We start from the raw sequence: 18258 nt of genomic DNA on the forward strand, positions 1-18258 counted from the left end.
GGATTGCGAGTGGGGAATATGATTACATTCCGAGCATTAGCTGTAAATCATCCATGATGAAGCCAAAAACAGCTTTGCTTTGGAAAGGATAATATGTGAATGAGCAGTTAGATTTTTTTTTTATTCAGTAAGATTTGATGTTGCCAATCGCTTTCAAATTTCAACATAAAAGATGAATGCATTTTGGTTGAAGAAACAGGGGAAAGACATAACAGGCTTGAGGTTACAAATGTGAGGTGAGTACAGGAGCAGAGGGACTTTGGGTTCAAGTGTATGATTATTGGAAAGTGACCGAGCGGGACTAAGCTGCTGTGAAGAAGGCTTTTGTGAAATGTGTGTTTTTAAATAGACGCAGACAGAATAAAAGTGAGGAATAGATGTTACACCTCTACAAATCATTGGTTCGACCACATTTGCAGTGGTGTGTTCAGTTCTGGGCGTGGTATTTAAGGAAGGACATTAAAGCCCTGGACAGAGTTCAAAGCCCACTTACAAGAATGACACCAGGAATGAGGGATTTTAGATACAAGGAAAGATGAAACAAATTGGGGTAAATCTCCTTGGAGCATAAATGTTTAAGAGGTGACTCTGTTGAAGTGATCAAAATAATGAACAATTCTGTCAGGGTAAAGGAGAACATTCTGTTTTCACCAGTTGATTATGGCAGTAATGAGGGGTCATAATTTGTCAGTAATGGAGCTCCGAGATGAGGACAAACCTCTCTATTCAGAAGGTTGTTAGGATTTGGAATGTGATGCCTGGGAGAGTGGCGGAGGTAGATCCCATAGGTGGCTTCAAAACAAGAGCTGGATATATACTTGGATGTGATGAATAAAGAGGGTATAGGGCTGGAGATGGGGACTAGGTGGGTAGCTCTTTCGGAAGCCGATACGGACATGATGGGCTCAATGGTCTCTGTCATTAAAAATCCTCTGAATGTCCACCCATGAACTTTTGTAAATTTTGGGTTTGTATTCCTCTCTGTCTTAAATGTCCAACCCAGTCCTCTTACATCAGGATACCCTGATCCTGGACTCCCCCCATCATTGGGAACATCCTTCCTGTCCTTGCCCCGTCTGATCCTGTCACAGTTTGCTACGACCCAGAGCCAATTTCCCACCTTTCTGTCTCATATCCCAGCACAACAGGCTGAGAAACTGACACCTCTTCTTCATTGACTTCCTCGTGCAGTTTGTCACAACCACCTTAATTCAGAAACAAAATGTTAAAGCTTTTTTCAAACCAAATGCAGTTCTTTTTAAAAAAGAGCCAAATAATTTATGAAGAAGTGTCCAGACCTGAAACGTCAGCTTTCCTGTTCCTCTGATGCTGCTTGATCTGCTGTGTTCATGCAGCTCAACACCTTGTTCTACAAATGACCCATGACCTGATTGAGTGGAGCAACAGGTTTGAGATGCTGAATGGCCTCCTGCTGTTCCAATCACAGAATAACCATCCAGACCTGACTATCATCTCCACCTGTGATCAGCTCTGCTTAACACACCCTCCCCCTCTCTCTAATTGGTGCCTGTATGCATGGGTGGTTCCTGATTGGCTAGCAGCAACTGTCAGTCATCATCAGTTCTACCCCCTCCATGGGTGAGTGCAGGATGGCCCCAGGAGTATAAATACAGAGCTTGTGGAAGAGCAACTCACTTCTTGAGTGGTTTTGGTTTTAGTCAGTGGGGATAGTCAGGATGGTTTCCCAAGTGTGTCAGAATTACCACAAGGACTGTGAGGATGCTGTTAACAAGCAGATCAACCTGGAGCTCTATTCCTCCTATGTTTACCTCTCCATGGTGAGCTTTGTCACATTGAGGACCTGACCTCAAATTGAAGCCTGTGATAGACTTGCATTGACTCTCTTAGGTTTATTTTCTTGCTTAGTTTAATGATTTAGTTGTAGCATGTGTTTTGGTCTGTGGCCCTTCCCTGACTGAATCCAGTGAAATGGTTCACACTGACTCTGTTGGAAACTTGATGTTTGTCTTGTATTGCAACTGACTCCTGGGTGACAATGGCCACTTTGTTATCTCTGGACAATGTACCCCTTTTGTGATTTTTCTCCTTGCTCTGAAGGGATGAGCTGGTGTTGCTGATAAACCTATATTTTCCTTTAAATTTGGTTGCAATTTTTTAAAGAAACACTCTTTTCCCTAGTGTAAATGTTTCTGTGCAAAATGTACTTGCACTCTTAAAATGTTGCTCCATTTGCCAGGCTGTCCTCTGCTCTGGCCCTAAATGAGTTTTTCTGTTCTAAAAGAACAGCAACTCCTGGAAATTAGGAACAGCATAAAGAGCTGGAATAGCTTTAAAGATCTGGCAGGACTTATAGAGAAATCAGTTCATGTTTTGCGTCCAGTGACCCTTCCTCAGAAGTCATCCTCCTAGCTATTCAGTAGGAGGAAAGACAAGTGTGGTATGTTCTCACACTCCAAATGTGAAATACTGAAGAAACAAGTTAGAACTTAGTGCTGGGGAGAAGGTAGGACAGAGTGGGGTTATTCAGGTGGGTGATGTTGGTAATGCTGGAGCTCACTGCGATTCATGGTTCTGTTCATCCATGTGTCCCTTCATCCACTGCAGCGTTCCTGATTGGCTGGTTCTATGTCCTCTCTTTTGGCTATAATCCATGGGAGAAGACCTCTTGTTTCTGCCTGTCTATCATGTTCCAGTAATTAAATGTCCAGTTCTGGTTGCCACACTAACAAAAGGATGTGAATGCTTTGGAAGGGGTACAGAGGAGGTTCACCAGGATGTTGTCTGGTATGGACGGTGTGAGCTAGAAAGCAAGGTTGAGTAGATGAGGCTTATTTTCACTAGAAGGTGGGAGATTTGGGGGTGTGGTCCTGATTGATCCCCTCAAATTCATGAGGGGTGTAGACAAGGTGGATAGCAAGAAGCTTTTTCCTAGAGTGGGGGACTCAATTACAGGGGTCATGAGCTCAAAGTAAGAGCAGTAATGTTTTTAGGGGAGATTGGGTTAGATTCCTTTCAGTACGGAAACAGGCCCGTTAGCTCAAAGTCCACACTGGCCCTTGAAGCATCCCACCCAGACACATTCCCCTATATCCCCCATACTTCTGAATGCTATGGGCAATTTATCATGTGGATATGCTTGGAAAGCTCATTACGCAGAGGTTGGAGGGAGCCTGGCACACACAACCTGTGGAGGTGGTAGACGAAGTCACGCTAGTGTGTTAAGATCCAGCTGGACAGGTACATGGATGGGCAGGGAGCAAAGGGATACTGACTGCAGAAAAGAGATGACAGACGTAAACAGGATCTCAATCGGTGCAGGCTTGGAGGGCCAAAGGGCCTGTTCCTGTGCTGTGATTTTCTTTGTTCTTAAATGTGGAATCAAGATGGTGACCAGGTTAGTTTCTGATTGAGGAGTGCCACTGATTAACTTCAGATATGTTTCCCTTTCCTGCCTTTCTCTCTCCCTCCCCACAGTTCTCTTACTTTGACCAGGATGATGTTGCCCTGCGTCACTTTGCTGAGTTCTTCAAGGAGCAGTCCCATGAAGAGCGGGAACACGCTGAGAAACTGATGGCTTTGCAGAATAAACGTGGAGGCCGAATCCTCCTGCAGGACATCAAGGTTGGATTCCAAAGCTTTCTTTTGCCGCTTTTTGTGAAATACCACTCAATTGTGGCTAGCTCAATCAGTTTAGCTTCAGGACTGAACAAATGCTGTATGAATGGGGGGTTGCTCACACAATAAGATTCCCTTCACTAAAAGGAAACACTTTTGCACTTGTGATTGAACAACAGTTGACAATTGAGATCATCCAGTATTCTGGATGGTGAGCAAATATCAGTGTCCACCGTTGCTTTGGACAAGATGAGGTGTCAAAAGGGAAAACCGAAATCTTTCAGGTGTGGAAACCATCAGTATGAAGCCTTTATACATCTAAAGATGTTTCTGATGCCTTGTGATCATTCTGATCACAGCATAGCAGGATCTGTTTAGAAATGTCCCCTTCAAGAACAGTACCAAATACAGCAGGTGTTTTGCCAAGGTCAAGTTGGCCTGTAGTACCTCCCCTACAATGATGAGGGGTAACTAACTGATCAGATGTAGACTAATGATACAACTGCCTGCTGAGCTGTGCTTTCTGTTCCTGCTTCCCTCCCTCCAGAAGCCAGAGCAGGATGAGTGGGGCAATGGTCTGGAGGCAATGCAGAGAGCTCTGCAGATGGAAAAGGATGTGAACCAGAGTCTGCTGGATCTGCACAAACTGGCCTCTGGCCACACAGACCCTCATGTGAGTGTGGTGTATTTAAATCGGGGATTTTGTATAAAACCAGGAATCAGACACTTGGACCTTTTCGTTAGCCACAAGATCTCAGTTGACATTGTGGAGGGTTTTCTTGGGTTATACCAAGATCCTCCAGTTTCTAAAACTGAGCACTTGCTCACGTGTATTTGGCAATCTCCATGACATCACTTCACTGTTTGGTCTCCCAAGCTGTATTTGGTCAGATTTAACCAGTTCCCCTCTTTGCTTTCCAGCTGTGTGACTTCCTGGAGAGGCACTACTTGGATGAGCAAGTGAAGATGATCAAGAAGCTGGGAGATCACATCACCAACCTGAAGAGACTGGGAGCCCCTGACAATGGCATGGGAGAGTACCTGTTTGACGGGCTCTCACTCAGCTGAAAGGGGTCAATATCTATATCTGTTGTACAAGGTGACCTCATTCTACTAAATGACTAGTTGTGCTCTGAGCAAATTAAAATAGTGTTCACCATGGAACTGAGTACAGTGTGTAATTTCCATAGCTTCTGGTTCTTGGAGCTTTTTGTGTTTTCATGTCTGATCATCAATCCTTTGTTCTTTGTGACATCCTTTGATTCAATGCCTGCCCCAGTAACTTGCTCAGTGTTTGATTTTCTGCTGTGTCTGGGGATTGAGTGGGCAATCCTTTTATTGGAAATTCCATAACTGGTAAGGTTGTTGACAGATAAATCAGCATTACTGACATGTACTCACAGGGACAAGTTTGCAGGACCAGCTTCTAATCAATACACTGACTGAAATCAGTCCTTTGCCTCAAGGGTAGGCACTGATCCAATGTACTGCCCTTGGCCATGTGTTTGGGTCTCTTTAAATAAGCAGATTATGGAAACCAGGAACACAACCTGCTGGGAAATCTCAGGTTTGGCAGCATTGGGAGGGAGAAGGGTTGAACAGAACCTGGCCGTGAGACACGTGATCATCTCTTGTTTGATTTTGTTGCCTGACAGTGAGGTGTTTTCCAGCAATTTGTTCTAATGCCTAGGTGTTACTCATTTTTGTAGATCCTAAAATTCCTCCTCCCAAAGAGTAAGATACAATGCTGTTCGACAGTTTTTTTTCTTTTGACCTAAGCAATTGGTTATTGCACTCTTCCCTGAGCTAGGGAATTAGTTTCTTCAGTATCTCCTTTTATACATGGAAGAGAAAGGAAACATCTACCTTGTCTTACAATGCAAAAGATGAGGAACTGCTTTGGGAATGAAGCAGTGCCCACCTTGTTCCCTGTGTGATAATTTCTATTATTACCCTGCAACAAAGAGGTGACAAATACAGAGGATGCCTGGTCCAAACTCAAGCAAAAATGCAAAGAGCAAATGCAGAAATCAGCAGTTTCAATTTTCAAGCAGATCAGATCTCCTGCTGTCGACTGGCTGATCTGTGACTCCACACAGTGCACGCTGGGGGCCTAATCACTATCAATCAGCCCTGAATTACAGTGTTACTGGTTTGTGTAAGGGCTTTTAACAGGATCAGGCTATCACTGACAGGCAGCATTTATTATCCATCCCTGATTACCCACCCAGCCCATGAGTAATTCAAATTAAACCCCTTTGCTGTGGCCGTAGGGTTACACATAAGCCAGAGCAGGTAAGGATGGCAGTTTCTTACAAACAAGGACAGTAGTGAACCAGAAGAGGCTTGTTTGGACCATCACTTCTGGCATGAGAATGATGTGCAGGAAATTCAGTGATGTCAGACAGAATCAGGATAACAGGCAGCAGTCTAACACTCCAGAATGTTGACAGCCTCCAGCAAACGAGCAGCCACTTTAGTCAATCCTTCCACCACTGACATACGCAGAGGCTGCACTATATACCATCTACCAAATGCTGTAGGAATCCACCAAAGCTCCTCAGCCAACTTCTTAAAACCATAACTACTTTCCATCAGACAAGGGCCGCGGATATGTGGGAACACCATGCCTCGCCACGTGCTACACTAAGCCACCGCTCATCTGGCGTTGGAAACAAAGCCCCACATTCCCTCCTTAACAGCAGTATGGATTTGCCTACACCAAATGGACAACAGTAATGCAAGAAGGCAAGTCACCACATTCTCGAAACTAATGTTAGCCCTGATCTCTGAGGGGTTCAAATAACAAATGGAGAGGTTTTGGTGAAATTGTCAAGTTCCTGTTCAACCACAGCCGGAGTGCACGGTTCTGCCAGGTATGACCCCAAAAATGGTTATGCACAGAATTTCTGGAAGTAACCTGGACAGAGAGATGGTTAATTCATCATAATGGCTTGTCCAGTCCCTCTGTGTAGAAGGTTAAGGGATGGCTGTAACTGATATTGTTCAGAGGACTAACGGATTTGACAGGGTAGAGAGGAAAGAACCCATTTCTTCTCAATGATCATCTCGGACTGTGCGTAGAATGGGATGACAATCTTCACGTGAGAACTACATCATCCAGGATCATGTCAAAAACAGTTACTTTGTGGAAAGGACAATATCTGCGCGCACAGATATTTACTGCACAAGGTTTGATGTTGCCAATCACTTTCCAATTTCAAGACATAAAAATAAAGTGAGTAATGCATTTTCGTCGAAGAAACACAGAAAGACAAAACAGGCTCGATGTTACAAATCTGATGTGAGTACAGGAGCTCACAGACTTTCGGTTTCAAGTATGTGATTATCTGAAAGTGCTCAGGCAGGATGAAGCTGTTATTAATGGAGATTGAGCCACTTAAGAAGATTTATTAGAATGACCCCAGGAATGAGGAATTTTAGATACACGGAAAGATGAAGGAAAATGGGGTAAATCTCCTGGCAGGTGACCTTATTGAGAGGCGACCTTGTTGACGTGATCAAAACTATGAACAATTTTGATAGAGTAAACACGATATTCTGATTTCAGCAGTTGACTTGTCAGTGACGAGGGGTCATAGTTTGTCAGTAGGGGAGATCAGAGTGAAATGGGAAGAAACTTGTTTGCTCAGAAAGTTGTTCGGATTTGGAATATGCTGCCTGGGAGAGTGACGGAGGTCGATTCCACGGGTGGTTTCAAAACAAGAGTTGGATATGTCCTTGGAAGTGACGAATTTAGAGAGTGACAGCAATAGGGCTGGAAAGTGGGACTAATCAGGTAGCTCGTTCAGAAGCTATTACAGGACGGTGGGCTGAATGGCCTCCTGTTGTGAAAAACACTCTGAATTTCCACCCAGGAAATTCTGAGAGTTTGGGGACAGGGTTTGAATTCCACCTGTACAAGGCACCTTTAATGTGGGAAAGCTGTTACACATCAGCAGAGACATGGTCCTTTACACAAGGTAGACCCAATTCCACTGGCAAAGAAATGTTGACTGGGGATCCCCCCACTGCTGACCTTCACCCACTGTCACAGCCAACGATAGCACACGCCTATCTTCCACCTGGATGGCCGTTGGGAACTTGTTTTGCATTGCACTTTACCAGGACCCTCCCCTCGATCGTACCGTCCTGGGTGGCCCTGCCAGGAGGTGAAATCCTCTTCAGGTATCACTCTGAGAACCAACAGAACACTCGAGGCTCTCCATCACTGTGTGGTGACAATCCACAGGAAGGAGCTGGAGGCAGGGAGATGCTGCTCAGGTACAGACCCATCACAGAATCGGAGAATTGTTGTGGCACAGCAGGAGGCCATTCGGTCCTTTGTGCCTGAACCTGTTCTGGTTGTTTTCTAATTCTGCCTGTAGAGATGTTACAAAATCTCTGGATCTGGTATGGACTTGGACCAAGGCTTCCTGGTCCACAGCTAGGGACATTACCCCTGCATCACAATACCCTGGCTGCACTGGTTGTACAAACTTAGAATCATCGAAAAAAAATTGTTGGATTCGGCCATTCAGCCCCCTCCAGACTGCTCTGCCATTCCATGTGATTGTGGCTGATCCCCTAACTCAGTCCCATCTTCCCACTCTCTCTCCATACTCTTTGATCCCTGCAGCCCTCAAAGCTACACCCAACTGCTCCTGGAAAACATTCAAAGTTTTGGCCTCAAATGTTTTCTGTGGCAGAGAATTCCACAGGCCCCCCACTCTGTCGGTGAAGAGATTTCTCCTCATCTCAGTCCTAAATGTGTCCTTAGGCTGTGACCCCTGGTCCTAAACTTTTCCATCATCAGGAACATCCTTCCTGTCTTTTCCACAGCTGACACTGTTACAATTTTCGATGACCCCGAGCCAATTTCCCACCTTTCTTTCCCAAATCCCAGCACAACAGGCTGAGAAACTGACACTCCCCTTCCTCAATGAGTCCCTTGTGCAGTTGATCACAACCACCATAATTTAAAAACAAAACGAGCAATCTTTTCTCAAACCATATTTACTTCTTTTAAAAAAGAACCAAATGACCTCTGACCTGATTGAGTGGTGCAGAAGGTTTGAGATGCCGAATGGCCTCCTGCTGTTCCAATCACAGAATAACCATCCAGACCTGGCTCTCATCTCCACCTCTGATCAGCTCTGCTTAACACACCCTCCCCCTCTCTCTCATTGGTGCCTGTATGCAGGGGTGGTTCCTGATTGGCCAGCAGCAACTGTCAGTCATCATCAGTTCGGTCTCCCTCTGGGTGAGTGCCGGTTGTCTCAGGAGTAGAAACACAACAGCTTTGGGGATTGAGGCCTTTGTTCCAGAGTTGTCCTTGTGATTGTGAGCAGGAATAGTGAAGATGGCTTCCCAAGTGTGTCAGAACTACCACAAGGACTGTGAGGATGCTGTTAACAAGCAGATCAACCTGGAGCTCTGTTCCTCCTATGTTTACCTCTCCATGGTGAGCTTTGTGGAATTGAAGCCTGTGTGATAACAGTGTTGACCTGTTTGGGGTTTTTATGCTGGGTTAATGACTTAGCCGTAGCATGTATTGTTTTCTGTGGCCCTTCCCCTGATGCAATCTCGTGCAAGTCCTAACACTGACTCTCTGTTCAGGTTTTGAACACTGTCTTAATATACAACTGGCTCCTGGGTGTGGATCCCCAGTTGTCCATCTCGGGACAGTGTAGCCTTTGGTGATTGTTTTCGTTGAACTCTGGAGGGTTGAGCTGGTTTTGCTGATAAATTTAACTTGGTTATATCCCTTTTCTTCAGAAAACCTTCCCTGGTAGGACACAAATGTATCCTTTTGTTTGAACCTTGCCCCATTTGCCAGACTGGCTTATGTTCAAGATCTAAAGTTCCCTTAACTAAAGACAGCAACTGCTGGAAATCAAACAGCAACAAGAATAGCTAGAAAAGTTCTACAGATCTGCAAGGAATGGTGGAAGAAATCCGGTCAAATTTTGGGTCCACTGACCCTTGCTCAGTGTGTTTTGTGAGCTATGAAAAGTGGCACACACTTGAAATATTAACTCGTGTACAACAAAGCAGTTAGAATTCTGTGTGGAGTGGGTGGTAGGACACTAGGGTTATTCAGGTGGGTGATGGTGATAATGAGGCTGCTGACTGAGATTTCTGGCTGTGTTAATGACTGACTGCATTATTCATAGCATTTCATTCAGTTGGACAGGGGTCTAACTAGTCTCCACCTTGCGAACAATAGTGTTTTATCACCTGCAGAACAGGGATATCTAATGGCTATAGACAGCTGTCTCCTTCATTGTGCACCATGCCACACTCTATCGCACCATTTTAGCAAAACACAGGTGAGGGATTGCATTTGGTTTTTGTCCTCTATTTCCAGAAGTCTGGCTAAGTATCTGTTACATGGGTTATAATCCATGGAAGGTGACTTCCTGGCTCTCTCTAGTTTTGCCCACTTAAATGTGGAGTCAAGATGGTAACTGGGTTAGTATCTGAGAAGAGGCATTGATGTATTTCAGTCATTTCCCTTTATTGCCTCTTTCCACCGACAGGTCTCTTACTTTGACCGGGATGATGTTGCCCTGCATCACTTTGCTGAGTTCTTCAAGGAGCAGTCCCATGAGGAGCGGGAACACGCTGAGAAACTGATGGCTTTCCAGAATAAACGTGGAGGCCGAATCCTCCTGCAGGACATCAAGGTTGGATTCCAAAGCTTTCTTTTGCAGCTTTTTGTGAAATACCACTCAATTGTGGCTAGCTCAATCTGTTTAGCTTCAGGACTGAGCAAATACTGTATGAATGGGGGGGGGTTGCTCACCACAATACGATTCCCTTCACTAAAAGGAAACACTTTTGCACGTGATTGAACAATAGTTGGCAATTGTGATAATCCAGTATTCTGGATGGTGAGCAAATATCGGTGTCTACCGCTGCTTTGGACAAGATGAGGTGTCAAAAGGGAAAACAGAAATCTTTCAGGTGTGGAAAGCATCAGTATGAAGCCTTAATACATCTAGAAGATGTTTCTGATGCCTTGTGATTACTCTGATCACAGCATAGCAGGATCTGTTTAGAAATGTCCCCTTCAAGAACAGTACCAAATACAGCAAGTGTTTCACCAAGGTCAAGTCGGCCTGTAGTACTTCCCCTACAATGATGAGGGATAATTAACTGATCAGATGTAGACTAATGATACAACTGCCTGCTGAGCTGTGCTTTCTGTTCCTGCTTCCCTCCCTCCAGAAGCCAGAGCAGGATGAGTGGGGCAATGGTCTGGAGGCAATGCAGAGAGCTCTGCAGATGGAGAAGGATGTGAACCAGAGTCTGCTGGATCTGCACAAACTGGCCTCTGGCCACACGGACCCTCATGTGAGTGTGGTGTATTTAAATCAGGGATTTTGAATTAAAAACAGGGATCAGACACTTGGTCCTTTTCGTTAGCCACAAGATCTCCTTTGACATTGTGGAGGGTTTTCTTGGGTTATACCAAGATCCTCCTGTTTCTAAAACTGAGCACTTTCTTGAGTGTATTTGGCAATCTCCATGACATCACTTCACTGTTCGGTCTCCCAAGCTGTATTTTGTTGGATTTAACCAGTTCCCCTCTTTGCTTTCTCCAGCTGTGTGACTTCCTGGAGAGGCACTACTTGGATGAGCAAGTGAAGATGATCAAGAAGCTGGGAGATCACATCACCAACCTGAAGAGACTGGGAGCCACTGCCAATGGCATGGGAGAGTACCTGTTTGACAGGCTCACACTCAGCTGAAGGGGGTCAATATCTATATCTGTTGTACATGGTGACCTCATTCTACTAAATGACTAGTTGTGCTCTGAGCAAATTAAAATAGTGTTCACCATGGAATTGAGTACAGTGTGTAATTTCCATAGCTTCTGGTTCTTGGAGGTTTTTGTGCTGTCATGTCTGATCATCAATCCTTTGTTCTTTGTGACATCCTTTGATTCAATGCCTGCCCCAGTAACTTTCTCACTGTTTGATTCGACTGTGTCTGGGGATTGAGTGGGCAATCCTTTTATTGGAAATTCCATAACTGGTAAGGTTGTTGACAGATAAGTCAGCATTACTGACATCTACTCGCAGGGACAAGTTTGCAGGACCAGCTTCCAATCAATGCACTGACTGAAATCAGTCCTTTGCCTAAAGGGTAGGCACTGATCTAATGCACTGCCCTTGGCCATGTGTTTGGGTCTCTTTTTAAATAAGCAGATTCTGGAAACCAGGATCAAAACCTGCTGGGAAATCTCAGGTTTGGCAGCATTGGGAGGGAGAAGGGTTGAACAGAACCTGGCCATGAGACACATGATCATCTCTTGTTTGATTTTGTTGCCTGACAGTGAGGTGTTTTCCAGCAATTTGTTCTAATGCCTTGGTGTTACTCATTTTCGTAAATCGTAAAATTCCTCCTCCAAAGAGTAAGATGGAATGCTTTTCTGCAGTTTTTTTCTTTGACAGAAGCAATTGCTTATTGCACTCTTCCCTGAGCTAGGGAATTAGTTTCTTCAGTATCTCCTTCTTACATGTAAGAGAAAGGAAACATCTACCTTGTCTTACAATGCTAAAGGTGAGGAACTGTGTTGGGAATGAAGCAGTGCCCCCCCCTTGTTGCCTGTGTGATAATTTCTATTACCCTGCAACGAAGAGGTGACAAATACTGAGGATGCTTGGTGCAAAATCAAGCTAAAATGCAAAGAGCATGTGCTGAAATCAGCAGTTTCAATTTTCAGGCAGATCAGATCGTTGCTGTCGACTGGCTGATCTGTGACTCCACACAGTGCACTGTGGGGGCCTAATCACTATCAATCAGTCCTGAATTACAATGTGACTGCTTTGTGTAAGTGCTTTTAACAGGATCAGGATATCACTGATGGGCAGCATTTATTATCCAGCTCTGATTACCCACCCAGCCCATGAGTCATTCAAATTAAACCCCTTTGCTGTGGCTGTGGGGTTACACATAAGCCAGAGCAGGTAAGGATGGCAGTTTCTTACAAACAAGGACATTAGTGAACTAGAAGAGGCTTGTTTGCACCATCACTTCTGGAATGAGAATGATGTGCAGGAAATTCAGTGATGTCAGACAGAATCAGGAAAACAGGTAGCAGTCTAACACTCCAGAATGTTGACAGCCTCCAGCAAACGAGCAGCCACTTTAGTCAATCCTTCCACCACTGACATACGCAGAGACTGCAATATATACCATCTACCAAACGCTGTAGGAATCCACCACAGCTCCTCAGACAACTTCTGAAAACCGTAACTACTGTCCATCGGACAAGGGCTGCTGATATGTGGGAACACCACGCCTCTCCACGTTCTGCACTAAGCTACCGATCATCTGGCATGGGGAACATAGTCCCACATTCCCTCCCTAACAGCAGTCTGGATTTGCCTACACCAAATAGGCAACAGTAATGCAGGAAGGCAGGTCTCCACATTCTCTAAACTAATGTTAAGCCCTGATCTGAGGGGTTCAAATACCTCTGGATGGAGAGGTTTTGGTGAAATTGTCAAGTTCCTGTTCAACCACAGCCGGAGTGCACAGTTCTGACAGGTTCGACCCCAAAAATTGTTATGCACAGAATTTCTGGAAGTAACCTGGACAGAGAGATGGTTAATTCATGATAATGGCTTGTCCAGTCCCTCTGTGTAGAAGGTTAAGGGATGGCTGGAATTGATATTTTTCAGAGGATTAATGGATTTGACAGGGTAGAGTGCAAAGAACCCATCTCTTCTCGATGATCATCTCGGACTGTGCGTAGAATGGGATGACAATCTTCACATTAGAACTACATCATCCAGGGTAATGTCAAAAACAGTTTCTTTGTGGAAAGGACAATATCTGCACGCACAGATATTTACTGCACAAGGTTTGATGTTGCCAATCACTTTCCAATTTCAACACAGGAAAAAAAGTGAGTAATGCATTTTCGTAGAAGAAACACAGAGACAAAACAGGCTCGATGTTACAAATCTGATGTGAGTACAGGAGCTCACAGACTTTCGGTTTCAAGTATGTGATTATCTGAAAGTGGTCAGGCAGGATGAAGCTGTTATTAATGGAGATTGAGCCACTTTTGTGAACCTTGTGTTTTCAAATTGAGGCATCGAGTATAAAAGCAACGATTTGATGTTACACCTCAACAAATCATTGGTAAGACCACATTTCCATTATGTACTCAGTTCTGGGCGTGGCATTCAAGGAAGGACATGAAAAACCTCAAAAGAGTTCAAAGGAGATTTATTAGAATGACCCCAGGAATGAGGAATGTTAGATACATGGAAAGATTAAGGGAAATGGGGGAAATCTCCTTGTAGGTGACCGTATTGAGAGGTGACCTTATTGACGTGATCAAAACTATGAACAATTTTGAAAGAGTAAACAGGATATTCTGATTTCACTTTCCAGCCTTATCTCTGTCACTCTTGAAATTCGTCACTTCCAAGGACATATCCAACACAAGGTTCACAAAAGTGGCTCAATCTCCATTAATAACAGTTGACTTGTCAGTGACGAGGGGTCACAGTTTGTCAGTCGGGGAGATCAGAGTGAAATGGGAAGAAACCTCTTTGCTCAGAAAGTTGTTCGGATTTGGAATGTGCTGCCTGGGAGAGTGACGGAGGTCGATTCCATGGGTGGTTTCAAAACAAGAGTTGGATATGTCCTTGGAAGTGACGAATTTCAAGAGTGACAGAGATAGGGCTGGAAAGTGCGACTAATCAGGTAGCTCTTTCAGAAGCTATTGCAGGAACGGTGGGCTGAACGGCATCCTGTTGTGAAAAACACTCTGAATTTCCACCCAGGAAATTCTGAGAGTTTGGGGACGGGGTTCGAATTCCACCTGTACAAGGCACCTGTCATGTGGGAAAGCTGTTACACATCAGCAGAGACATGGTCCTTTACACAAGGTAGACCCAGTTTCACTGGCAAAGAAATGTTGACTGGGGACCCCCCCACTGCTGGCCAACACCCACTGTCACAGCCAGCGATAGCACACGCCTATCTTCCACCTGGCTGGCTGCTGGGGACTGGTTTTGCATTGCACTTTATCAGGACCCTCCCCTCGATTGTACCGTCCTGGGTGGCACTGCCAGGAGGTGAAATCCTCTTCAGGTATCCCTCTGAGAACCAACAGAACACTCGAGGTTCTCTATCACTGCGAGGTGACAATCCACAGGCAGGAGATGGAGGCAGGGAGATTCTGCTCAGGTACAGACCCACCACCAAATCGGAGAATTGTTATGGCACAGCAGGAGGCCATTCGGTCCTTTGTGCCTGTACCTGTTCTGGTTGTTTTCTAAATCTGCCTGTAGAGATGATTTAAGATCTCTGGATCTGGTAGGAACTTGTACCAAGGCCTCCTGCTCTACAGCTAGGGACATTACCCCGAAACCACAAGACCCTGGCTGCGCTGGTTGCACAAACATAGAATCATAGAAAATAAATGTTGAGTCGGCCATTCATCCCTTCCAGCCTGCTCTGCCATTCCATGTGATTGTGGCTGATTCCAGAACTCAGCACCATATTTGCACCGTCTCTGCATTTCCTTTTGATCCAGCCCTCAAAGCTCTCCCCAATTCCTGTTTTGGCTTCAATCCTTTTCTGTGGCAGAGAATTCCACAGGTTCCACCACCCCGCCCCCCGAGGTGAAGAGATTTCTCCTCACCTCAGTCCTAAACGTATCCTTAGGCTGCAAACCCTGTTGCTGGCCTCCCCCATAATCAGGAACATCCTTCCTGTCTTTTCCACAGCTGACACTGTTACAATTTTCTATGACCCAGAGACAATTTCCCACCCTTCTTTCCCAAATCCCAGCACAACAAGCTGAGAAACTGATGCCCCTCTTCCTCATTGAATCCCTCGTGCAGTTGCTCACAACCACCTTAATTAAAAAAAATGTGAAAACTGTTCTCAAACCAAATTAACATCTTTTAAAAAAGAACCAAATGACCTATGACCTCATTGAGTGGTGCAGAAGGTTTGAGATGCTGAATGGCCTCCTGCTGTTCCAATCACAGAATAACCATCCAGACCTGGCTCTCATCTCCACCTCTGAGCAGCTCTGCTTAACACACCCTCCCCCTCTCTCTAATTGGTGCCTGTATGCAGGGGTGGCTCCTGATTGGCCAGCAGCAACTGTCAGTCATCATCAGTTCTGCCTCTCTCTGTGTGACTGCAGGATGGTCCCAGGACTATAAATACAAGAGCCTGTGGGAGAGAGAGACTTAGTTCTAGAGTTTTCTTGGTGCTTGTGAGCAGGAGTAGTGAAGATGGTTTCCCAAGTGTGTCAGAACTACCACCAGGATTGTGAGGATGCTGTTAACAAGCAGATCAACCTGGAGCTCTATTCCTCCTATGTTTACCTCTCCATGGTGAGCTTTGTGGAATTGAAGCCTGTGCTATGATAGTGTTGACCTGTTTGGTTTTTATGCTGGGTTAATGAATTAGCTGTAACATGTATTATTTTCTGTGGCCCTTCCCCTGTTGCAATCTAGTGCAGGTCTTAACACTGACTCTCTGTTCAAAACTTGACCATTGTCTTCATGTCCAACTGGCTCCTGGATGTGGACGCCCAGCTTGCTGTCTCTGGACAATGTAACCCTTGGTGATTTTTCATCTAACTCTGGAGGGATGATCTGGTTTTGGTCAATAACTAATTTTTAAAATTGGTTGCATTCCTTTTCTCAACAAAAGCCTTCCCTGGTGGAAACTTTTCCTGACACAAATATACTCCTTTTTGTTTAAAACCTTGCCCCATTCACCAGACTGTCTTGTGCTCAAGATGTAAAGTTTCCTGAACTAAAAGAACAGCAGCTGCTGGACACTAAACACCAACAGAAAAGCTCTAAACATCTGGTTGAAAACCAAGCTCTGGGTCCACTGACCCTTTCTCAAGTGGCCTTGAGCTATGCAATGTGAGGAAAGAGGCACATTTTCACACTATGTATGTGGTTTTTTTTTCTCTCTCTAACAAAGCAGTTAGAATTCTGTGGAGTAGATGGTAGGACACTGGGGTTATTCAGGTGGGTGATGGTGACAATGAGGCTGCTGACTGAGCTTTCTGGCTGTGCTAATGAACACATGTCCCTTCATTCAGTTGGACAGGGGCTGAACTGGTCTCCACCTCCTGAACAATAGTGTTTCTAACCTGCAGAGCAGGGATGTCTAATGGCAATAGCCAGCTGTCCCCTTCATCAGGCACTATGCCACATGCTCTCTCGCTCTCGCTTGAACACGGGCCAGGGATTGCATTTGGTTTTTGTCCTTGATTTCCAGAATGCTGGTGCAATGCCTGCACAAAGGCTGGTTAAGTATCTGTTGTTTGGGTTATAATCCATGGAAGGTGACTTCCTGCTTTGTCTGTTTTTTTTCCACTTAAATGTGGAATCAAGATGGTGCCCAGGTTAGTTCCTGAGTGAGGCGTGTCAATCACAAATTTCAGTCAGTTTCCTTTAGCCTCTCTCTTCCCACAGTTCTCTTACTTTGACCGGGATGATGTTGCCCTGCATCACTTTGCTGAGTTCTTCAAGGAGCAGTCCCATGAGGAACGGAAACATGCTGAGAAACTGATGGTATTCCAGAATAAACGTGGAGGCCGTGTCCTCCTGCAGGACATCAAGGTTGGATTCTGTCTTGTAGAGTAAATGCAAATTGTGTAGTTTCCTGCTTGTACAATGGCCTTGCTGTTCAAGACTCCCCTGTACATCTTGTGTGGAGATGAGTGAAGTGTCTTGGTAGAAAGTCTCTTCTTGATGTGAGTTGGTTTTGCTAATTCTTGCCTTTCTAAAAATTCAACAAATCTGAACGCTCAGAATGTGAGGGTTTTAGCACTGACCTGGCCCAAATGTCAGTTTAGACTATGATACATTACTGTAGACTTGCCTGAATACAGGTAATGTTGTCCTACTGTTTCAGCCAGTTTTTAAATCCTGATCTGTCAGCAGTTCTTCATGATGGATCAAATGTCTGATAATGGTCTCCATGACCTTATCTGAATTTTGAATTGACGTTCATCCTTTGGGTGGACTGAGCACAGAGATTACCATATGTCTCCATTTCCTTGCCCTCATATGAGTCTTGGACCTTCTAACCACACTAATGACCATCCTTCTCCCTCCAGAAGCCAGAGCAGGATGAGTGGGGCAGTGGTCTGGAGGCAATGCAGAGAGCTCTGCAGATGGAGAAGGATGTGAATCAGAGTCTGCTGGATCTGCACAAACTCGCCTCTGGCCACACTGACCCTCATGTGAGTTTGTAAACTTTTTTCTCTCTCTTACTTGGAAGAAAGTGGTGTGTTTGTGCACTCTCTCTCTGGGTTAAAAAGTCCAATTACCTTCTCCCAGCCTCCTGCCGGCTGTTAATGCCTTTGAAAGGCATCACCTAAGTGGACTTCCACGTGGTAGTGATGGTCACATCTGTCATGGGAGGTCACTTTCAGACACCTTTTAGATTCCTCTGAATTAATTTTGTCTTGTTTTCCAGCTGTGTGACTTCTTGGAGAGGCACTACTTGGATGAGCAAGTGAAGATGATCAAGAAGCTGGGAGATCACATCACCAACCTGAAGAGACTGGGAGCCCCTGACAATGGCACGGGAGAATACCTGTTTGACAGGCTCACACTCAGCTGAGTGGGGTCAATAATATCTGTTGTA

At 45.0% G+C, this 18258-nt stretch overlaps 3 protein-coding genes across 3 annotated transcripts; all 3 read left to right on the plus strand.

The window, feature by feature from the left end:
* Window positions 1-1697: 1697 nt before the first annotated feature.
* LOC132206541 (ferritin, heavy subunit-like) lies at window positions 1698-4665 on the plus strand. Its single transcript, XM_059640737.1, has 4 exons — window positions 1698-1799; window positions 3457-3603; window positions 4145-4270; window positions 4519-4665. Exons 1-4 carry the CDS (start codon window positions 1698-1700, stop codon window positions 4663-4665), a joined length of 522 nt encoding a protein of 173 aa, XP_059496720.1.
* Window positions 4666-8959: 4294 nt separating this feature from the next.
* On the plus strand, window positions 8960-11342 carry LOC132206376 (ferritin, heavy subunit-like; the record flags this gene model as incomplete). Its single annotated transcript, XM_059640436.1, has 4 exons — window positions 8960-9061; window positions 10140-10286; window positions 10831-10956; window positions 11208-11342. Coding segments are annotated over exons 1-4 (510 nt in total), but the record flags the coding sequence as incomplete, so codon positions are not given.
* Window positions 11343-15875: 4533 nt separating this feature from the next.
* LOC132206542 (ferritin, heavy subunit-like) lies at window positions 15876-18234 on the plus strand. Its single transcript, XM_059640738.1, has 4 exons — window positions 15876-15977; window positions 17079-17225; window positions 17726-17851; window positions 18088-18234. The coding sequence occupies exons 1-4, from the start codon at window positions 15876-15878 to the stop codon at window positions 18232-18234; spliced, it is 522 nt and encodes a 173-aa protein (XP_059496721.1).
* Window positions 18235-18258: the final 24 nt, after the last annotated feature.

Source organism: Stegostoma tigrinum, chromosome 38, assembly GCF_030684315.1.
Source record: "Stegostoma tigrinum isolate sSteTig4 chromosome 38, sSteTig4.hap1, whole genome shotgun sequence".
NCBI classification, from domain to species: domain Eukaryota; kingdom Metazoa; phylum Chordata; class Chondrichthyes; order Orectolobiformes; family Stegostomatidae; genus Stegostoma; species Stegostoma tigrinum.

Coding starts and splice junctions, on each gene's coding strand:
- LOC132206541 (XM_059640737.1), top strand. CDS start 1,698: ATGGTTTCCCAAGTGTGTCAGAATTACCACAAGGACTGTGAGGATGCT. Junction 1,800..3,456: donor CCTATGTTTACCTCTCCATG/GTGAGCTTTGTC, acceptor CCCTCCCCACAG/TTCTCTTACTTTGACCAGGA. Junction 4,271..4,518: donor CTGGCCACACAGACCCTCAT/GTGAGTGTGGTG, acceptor TTTGCTTTCCAG/CTGTGTGACTTCCTGGAGAG.
- LOC132206542 (XM_059640738.1), top strand. CDS start 15,876: ATGGTTTCCCAAGTGTGTCAGAACTACCACCAGGATTGTGAGGATGCT. Junction 15,978..17,078: donor CCTATGTTTACCTCTCCATG/GTGAGCTTTGTG, acceptor CTCTTCCCACAG/TTCTCTTACTTTGACCGGGA. Junction 17,226..17,725: donor TCCTCCTGCAGGACATCAAG/GTTGGATTCTGT, acceptor TTCTCCCTCCAG/AAGCCAGAGCAGGATGAGTG.